At 42.8% G+C, this 8438-nt stretch overlaps 1 protein-coding gene across 3 annotated transcripts in view; it reads right to left on the bottom strand.

Annotated features, from left to right (window-relative positions):
• SPG11 (SPG11 vesicle trafficking associated, spatacsin) overlaps positions 1-8438 on the bottom strand; it is a 63934-nt gene that overhangs the window by 5317 nt on the left and 50179 nt on the right. For 2 of the 3 annotated variants that reach the window (XM_074966667.1, XM_074966669.1), the window contains 6 exons: positions 6790-6923; positions 5979-6086; positions 5122-5290; positions 4132-4220; positions 3334-3489; positions 1276-1427 (listed from right to left, as the gene is read on the bottom strand). In XM_074966667.1, the coding sequence (XP_074822768.1) occupies positions 1276-1427; positions 3334-3489; positions 4132-4220; positions 5122-5290; positions 5979-6086; positions 6790-6923 (808 nt within the window). The remainder of the gene's footprint in view (positions 1-1275; positions 1428-3333; positions 3490-4131; positions 4221-5121; positions 5291-5978; positions 6087-6789; positions 6924-8438) is intronic. The other variant, XM_074966668.1, reaches the window with a different exon arrangement.

The following is an 8438-nucleotide window of genomic DNA, read 5'->3' as shown; positions in this document are numbered from 1 at the left end:
AAAGGTTATTTTAAAGCTAGACATTTGTTAAAGACAAAAAGCTGACTAGGTTATAAAGAGTTCTGAGCCCTGCAGGAAGTTCTCTCCACCACGCTAAATGGCTGATAGTATCTGACAGCACCTAAGTGTGCGAAGTGCCTCACAATATAGTAAATAGCACATGGACCCTGCCACCAGGAGCAGTGAATCTCATTCTGCATATGATGCAACAAAGGGCCAACAGAACAAGGCTTAGGGAACCCAACAGAGGTGGCAACAATAACATCGGGTAGTTACTCAGCCAATGTGCTTTCACAGCATTGTCTATGGCAGAGATGGCAATAGAATCCAAGTGTCCTGACTCCCTGTGCTAGCCACACAATCCTCCTTCCCCTTCACAGCAATCAGAGTGACTGACATGCACAAAATGCCACACAAAGCAATTCTCACACCACCTCTGGATAGTTATTTTACGGATTGGGCTGGAGTCTGCCAACCTGCACGTGAAGTCAATGAGAAGGTACAAGAATGAAGATCTGAACTGGGTATGCGAGAGATGACTGAAACATATTTAATTTGATGGCATATCAGTAACTTCTCCTTATGACTATGCAATGGAAGAATTAGCTGCTAATTTCTTACACGTTGTTTGTGAGATCAATTAAAGAAAGGACAACACTGTTACTAGTTTCATTCAGGAAATAATTTTTTTACAACAAAAACTAGTTTTGTATGTATAAAAACAAGTGATCTATGTTATGAACTGTCTTTAAGCACTGATGAATTAATAAATTAAACCTGTTTTCACACTAGCCTACAAAGAGCACAATTATTGAAACAGTGTATCTACTGCCTTGAGAGAAGGTCATGTGAGAGAACAACAAAACTCAACTACAACTAGCATTCTGGGGATCTCCATGCCACTCACTTCGGGATCACCATTTTACCCCTCAATGTTCCCAGATCTCCTCCCACGGTGGCACTTGGTGAGGAGGGCAGAGCAGTTACCTCAGAGGCCAAGCTAGCACTGCTGCTCTTAGAAAGGAGGGGCAGGCTACTTTACAGTGCTACTCCCTCCGGAGGGCCAACCACATGGTTTCCGCAACACAACATGCTTAAGATTGGGAAGAAGGGGCAAGAATCCCTCCTGAACTTTGCTCTCCCCAAGCAGTGTACTGGACTGACACCACGCCAGATGACTTGTATTCTATAAGCGAATACAAATAAAACCACTCTCTTTGAAGTCACTTGCCAGAAAGAAAAGGCATAGCCATGCAGGATTGCAGAAATACTTACTTCTTCGCAATCTCCTCAAATACATTGGATTTGAGTAACCTTTGTTGCTTAAATTCTTCCAGGTAATTGAAGTCGCCCTTTATAATCACTTGTTGATACAGAACTTCAGCCCAGTCTGGAACAAAGTCATAAGCCTCAGACACAATAGCAACCTAGAAGGAGAACATGCCAGAATTACTGACTAGGATGGGCCACAAGCTGGTTTAACTGATGAAGCTTTCCAGCCATGTGGTTTTGCCTGCTTTTGTTTGCACTTTGGCAGTACTCAAGCATTTCAGGTGCAGACTGCCATGGCCTCTCTGGCTCAGTTCTTTACACTGTTGTCTCAAGGCCATTCTTTTAAGGAGGAACGCAAGGGTCACTGTGGAACTACAGATAAACAGAGGGATGTGGAGTAGGTATGATGGAGAGGGAAGAAGAAACTTGAAAATAGGATGGAAATTCAAGGCTAGAAGATACTGTTCTTACTGAAGTTAAAGGGAATTTGGAGCAGTTTGGGGCCTTAAGAGTTGGGAGAAGAGAGAAAGGAGAAGACAGGATTTTGTAATAGACCCAGAAGATTAACATATAAACACATTCAAACATTAATATAAGAATGGCCATACTGGGTCAGACCAACGGTCCATCAAGCCAATTATCCTGTCTTCTGACAGTGGCCAATGCCAGGTGCCCCAGAAGGAATGAACAGAACACGTAATTGCCAAGTGATCCATCCCGTCTCCCATTCCCAGCTTCTGGCAAACAGAGGCTAAGGACACCATCTCTGCCGCTCCTGGCTAATAGCCATTGATGGACCTATTCACCATGAACTTACCTAGTTCTTTTTTGAACCCTGTTATAGTCTTGGCCTTCACAACATCCTCTGGCAAGGAGTTCCACAGGTTGGCTGTGTGTTGTGTGAAAAAATACTTCCTTTTGTTTGCTTTAAACCTGCTGCCTATTAATTTCATTTGGCGACCCCTAGTTCTTGTGTTATGAGAAGGAGTAAATAACACTTCCTTTCTCTACACAAGTCATGATTTTATAGACCTCTATCAGATCCCCCCCCCCCCCCAGTTGTCTCTTTTCCAAACTTAAAAGTCCCAGTTTTATTAATCTCTCCTCATACTTCAGCCGTTCCATATACCTAATCATTTTTTTTGGCCTTTTCTGAACCTTCTCCAATTCCAATATATCTTTTTTGAGATGGGGCGACCACATTTGCACACAGTATTCAAGATGTGGACGTACCATGAATTTATACAGAGGAAATATGATATTTTCTGCCTTATCTATCCCTTTCTTAATGATTCCCAACATTCTGTTCACTTTTTTGACTGCCACTGCACACTGAGTGGATGATTTCAGAGAACAATCCCAATGACTTCAAGATCTTTCTTGAGTGGTAACAGCCAATTTAGATCCCATCATTTAATATGTATAGCTGGGATTATGTTTTCCAATGTGCATTACTTTGCATTTATCAACACTGAATTTCATCTGCCATTTTGTTGCCCAGTCACCCAGTTCTGAGAGATCCTTTTGTAGCTAACATATAAACACAGAGTGGCAGGTCCCCTTGACATTTCTTTAAGAACATGGCGAGAGGGGAAAAGAAAGGACAAGACATGGCAAAACGGGTCACTGAACAGCTAGCGAAAAGGTCCAAAGGCCACACAACTGGGAAACATATTTTGTCTGGAGAATTCATTTCCTTTAACTTTGAAAACCAAAGAGGCCAGAATATTCTCACTTCGACTTGCTGTTGGAGGGAGGGTCCATCTCTGGTGTTGAAGGGCTATTGGTTCTCTTTAAAAAGTCTTTGTTTCTGTCTGAGGTCCTTCTTGCCTTAAGTGAATTCCAGAAGCTGAGAAGGAAAATGCCTTTTCCCATTGGCTTCCCACACTGCTGGGGCTACAGGTGCTGTCACCTGCCTGTAACATGGCCACTGCCACCAGCTGTCTTTATTCTCAAACATATTTTCTATTATAAACCTGGGGAGCAGCATTTCACCTTGTGAGCCTTTATAGTGCTGTGGTGAGTGAAATGGATGCAGCATCCCTTACTCAGTCACTTTACCTGGTAGAATCTGGGCAGGGACATGATGCAATCCATCAGGTTCTGTCTGTTCAGGTTAATCAACATCGTGCTCTGATTCGTGTTCAGAAAATGAAGCTGGAGGGTTATCAGCTTTGTCAACCGGTTGCAGCGCAAGGACTGGCGGATACAGGAATCCTAATTCAAGAGTCAAAACAGAAAAGCAAAACCAAGCTCCTGGGCGTAACGTTTCTATCGGAAAGCTGGGGTGCATGTTCCCAAGCACAGCTCCGGAGGCTTCAGACCTATCTTACTATTTTGTCTTGTAAATCACTGCAGTTGCTTTGATAAATCACTTTTAATGCACCTATATATGAAGCCCCACTCAGCAACTCACTTTTATTGTAATAAGTGGAGGCCAGTCTTTAATCACACCTTTAACACTGTTCTATTTTCCCTCACCCCAGATTAAAACGGTTAGCTCAGCACCAAAGCCAACTGATTTTCTCCTTCCCATGAGATGAAAGCTTCTAAATTTAATCCCAGATACTAAATGCTGAGCAGGGAGCAACAAGTTACTCTTTGATTCAGTGGTCACGTGGATAAGCAGGCTCAGGTATTAGGCTCTGTCAGAGGGATCTCTTTTGCCCCTGTCCTGCAATGTGGCACATCATGGGTGGCTGCTTCAAAAGCACCTTTTCCTCTCCAAGCAGGATGGGTCTCTGAGCATCACTCCCAGGGAAGCTCTGCCTGCTATTCAGCCTTAATCCATCTCTCAGCCTTCCTTGGCCAATGCTGATAATTAATACTTTACAAAGTTCCAATTCCATCTCAATTTACCTTAGAATAACTTTCGGCTGCATCAATAAAGAGCGTCAGAGCTTTCATCAACAGTTTCTTTAAGTTAGGCACATCTCTGAGAGACTCTTCTGAAACAGAAAAAGAACTTTAAAACAAGCACCCAAGGCTTTTACAGCTGCAGCAGCAGACAATATGCAACAAACACTTTTGTAACTCACATTTGAAAATTTCTGTCTACCGACATTTCAGAAGGCAGCAACATGCCAAAATACCTTAGAAAGCATCTCATGCGCTAACTCTGCACAAAGCATAAGAAATGCTGCTCTGCTGTGTACAGAACAAAATTCCAAGCAATTACAGTAATCCAATCAGGAGTTTTAAAGGCAATTTGAAAACAAATACAAAATATCCATTTGCTTTTGTCATGTGTATCGACTGCCCTCAACAAACCAGGTTAAGGAAAGCATTCAACAGAACTCAAGTGTTTTAGATCCCTTTACACCCCCACTGGGTCTTGTTCCACAGTGACACTCCTGCATGCTCCATTCATTATGACATCAGACATGCATGCAACCACTGGACGTTTAGGCTGGTTAAAGTATCTATTATACCCACAAAGGCAGAAAATACTTTGAAAACGGAATAATGTCCTAACACACCAGGACGCACCTGGTTAGTGGTGCTAATGGGGTGTTCCACCAGCACAAAACCCAGGAACACCACAACTTTCTGGAAAGGAAGAGCAACAAAATAATATCTCTGAGCCTGGCTAGTTGGGCCACTCAGTGCATCCTGCTGATGGAAATGGATTTTTCCATTTTTACGTGCAGGTCAGCAGGAAAGGCAACTGGAACTGTGTTTACCAGCCATATCTCACTTAAACAACAATGCATCTGACAGAAAAAATGCCCTTAATTTACAAAGTATTTTAAATTAAGCCAATTTTTGATTATGTACAGCGATGCAATATGCTTATACGAGAAGCTATATTCAAACACACTTAGTCTTGGTTCCGTAATTCCTACTCACCCCATGGTTGAGATTCAATGAGCTTAAGCTGTATACAAGCAGCTGCCTCATGATTCTCTCCAATTTCTCGACACATGCTAAAGCACAGGGCTATCATATTGTGCTTTTCACTGTCCCCTGGCCGACAGCGCTTTATGTAATCTAGCAGAGCTGTCTTCAGCGTTCCACTCTGGTTAGGAGAAAGGGCATCAGAACAGGCATTCAAAAGAATTGTGTTTTTGGTTTTTATTAAAGAACTTGCAAGGAAAATCAAATCCAGAACAATGTTCAAAAAAAGTGGTCAGCACGTCACCTTAAGTTTCCCCTCAAACATTTCAACACATAATGGGAATATGATTAAAGTATCACTGAGAATAGCAGACTCCTAATTATACTTAACAGAATTGCTAAAATCTGGCAGCCTCCAAATTTCTGTATGTTTAATTGTAAGTCAGCACTCTGTAACAGAGTATCTATCATGTAAAACACAAAGAGGGTCCAACCCAGCACAAAATATGTAGGGTCCTCCGAATTTCTATTACTGAAGTTGAGAGATATAGCTGTTTTCCTTCCCTCCTGCACTGATTTTTACTGTGTCTAGGACATCATGAGACAATCTAAGCTGTTAAAGTAACCACGTGAGTCTTTATAACTATATGCAAGAAAGAAGAAAACATGGTAAAGTATTTCATTTAAAATTGTGATTTGTATTCATCAACCATCTAAAGACATTCGCTTTGTAGAGTGAGATTTTAATCCCAATACTCAAATTATTAAACTCCCCAGATAACGTACTGGCAGTGAAGGTATCCATTTTTTCACTCACTCACTCTCACTCACACGTTAGTGGGTTTTTTGGTTTTGTTTTTTGCACCTACCGGGTCTAACTTTTTTCTCATAAGCACTTCAAAGTAATGTTTCTCATGCAGCAGATCGAATATGTACGTCATTTCATTATATCTTCCAATACCAGTAAGGAGTCGGACCTTTAGAGAGAACGGCATAAAGATCAGTGGATGATGGAAAATCTTATCTCACAAAGGAGCAGCCGTGTATATTAGGGTTAGTTTGTTCCCTTTTAAAATTTTTTTTAATTTTTTTGTTTTTGTTTTAAAAGGCAAAATGATCAACAGCCCAAATAACCACCCCCCAAAAAGTAAAGCTTTCCATTACGTGCAATCCATGCAGTGAGCTTTCCAGTCCCCTCCAGTAATTCCAACTTGGAATGATATCTCATGTCACTAAGTAGGTATGTTTCAAGTCAGGTGGGGCCTTTACTAAGCAGCAATAGACGATGCAGGTTAGCTTGGTAATGTGGATCATTGCATTTCACAAAACAATGTCTGACAAACCTTGAAATTCCAAAACCAAGACATTGCATGCTCCCCACCCCTCCATTCTGCCACAGCCTCATCCATTTTTCTAACAAACTATTATGGTGGTCCCTTTGTGATGTGGAAACCTGGCCAGTAGCAGCTGTGATCATCAGGCCACAAAACACACATCACAAAGGTAACAACCTTTGGGCTCTATAGATGTAGGCTGGGCAAAGACCAGTGACCTAGAGATGAAAGCTTTGTATTCCAATTCCATGAGCCATCTAGTGCACATGCTCATGTGGTTTGCTACCATTTGCATGGAGAGCTGTGTACAGAGTGTGGTTAGCACAGTATGGTGATGGATACATACCACAAGGCCGAACTCCTCATTGGGGGCCAAATGTGCCTCAGTGAGAAGTCGAGCAGTTTGCAGGACTCTAATAATTCCTTCCATGTGACATGTCAGACTAAAGCAATTATGGGCCAAAATCAGCAGCTCTGTAGCTAGAAAATGAAAAAATGTGGGTGGTTCAGTTAACAAGCTGAGGAAGTTAGTCATTGCATCTCTGTTGAAATCGCTGCTAACTCGGCAGATGATTTACCATTTTTCAAGTTACAAGCACTAGAAGTGAATCAGAGGCATCTAGCCCTTTACAGCTTCTGTAACTGGACACATTCAGTCTGGTTTTCCAGTTGGTGCTAGAATCTGACCCTTTGGATTATTCTCTGCAATGTGAATATAATCCTTACAAGGAAAGGAGACTGCTTGACAAATGCCCAGCGTATGGACCAGCCACCATCATATCAGGTCAGTTCTCAACTTAAAAAGGTAAGTGTGATGGGATCTACCCCACACAGGCGATGAGAGGGCTAATGTGGGCCTGAGAGGCCAATTAACACCACATGGTTACACCTGGAGGGTGGCCAAGGCCCAATTAAAGATGAGTTCCAGCTGGGGGAAGCCGAATAGTTTCTATAAAGACAGGATACTCAGAGTAGGAGGTGGCTACAGTGAGAGAAGGAAATAACTGCAGTCCCTCTCTGAGCAGTACAGAATGGACCTGAAGAGAGACAGAAACCACCAGGGTGAAGTATGTTTGAGTGATAAGCTCTGACAAAAGGGCAGGACCTGGGCCTACAGAGAAAAAACCCAGGGAGGCATTCAACTGAAGAGGAGCTTCAGGAGGGCATTTACACCCTTGGACAGGCCCTGATGGGAGAGGGCATCAGGGTGAAGGAGACTCCTGGAGTTGGCCTGAGAAGAGGCCACCTGACAGGCAGACAGCCTTGGGATAGACAGGAACGAGTAGAGTAGAGACAAGATTCCCAGGAGGTAACTCTTGAGAGTCAGCATTCTGCAGAAGAATAGAAAGTTGGGGGAGGGACACAGGATGGATTAAAAATGTAAGCGCAAGGGAGGGGGAAGAAGTTGCTTCCACTGTAGTTTGTGTTTTGCTTTTGAGTTTGGTCAGAAGTCTCCAGAGGAGCTGTGGGGCCACTACTCTGCGTGGAACAGAAGAGGAGCCCTAGGGGAACGAAAGACATTATATCAATTACCTGTCAAGTGGGACACTGCCCATGTGGGACATTGACACTGCAGAAGAGAAGAGACTGTGAAGTGACCTGGCCAGAGGGCCAAGTCATGAGAAGAGAGACCACAGAAGGACCGGAGTGGCAGGGGGTGGTAAATAAAGACCTGCTACATCATGTCCAGCCATGAGACGGCGCTGAAGCAATAAGTCCATTTTTCCACACTAAGATCCAAAGTTTTGCATCTTGGTTTGAAAAGACCATTCATATATTTGATATACCAGGTGGGATTTGAGATGGAACAAGTTCACTCATCCACAATTTAAAATGGATTAAATGTATCCGTTCGCAGATAAACCATTTTACTAGAGCACAGATGAAAGATTCACATTTGGCTGATTAATGGGGCAGGGTCTGGAAGCAGGAGACTTGGTGTTTTACTTTATTAAACATTGTGGGGTGGAGGAGGGGAGGAGATACGATTTTATG

Source organism: Natator depressus, chromosome 10 (assembly GCF_965152275.1).
Source record: "Natator depressus isolate rNatDep1 chromosome 10, rNatDep2.hap1, whole genome shotgun sequence".
Classification (NCBI taxonomy): Eukaryota; Metazoa; Chordata; order Testudines; family Cheloniidae; genus Natator; species Natator depressus.
The sequence above is the reverse complement of the archived record's forward strand: the minus strand, read 5'-3'. Positions and strand labels throughout refer to the sequence as shown.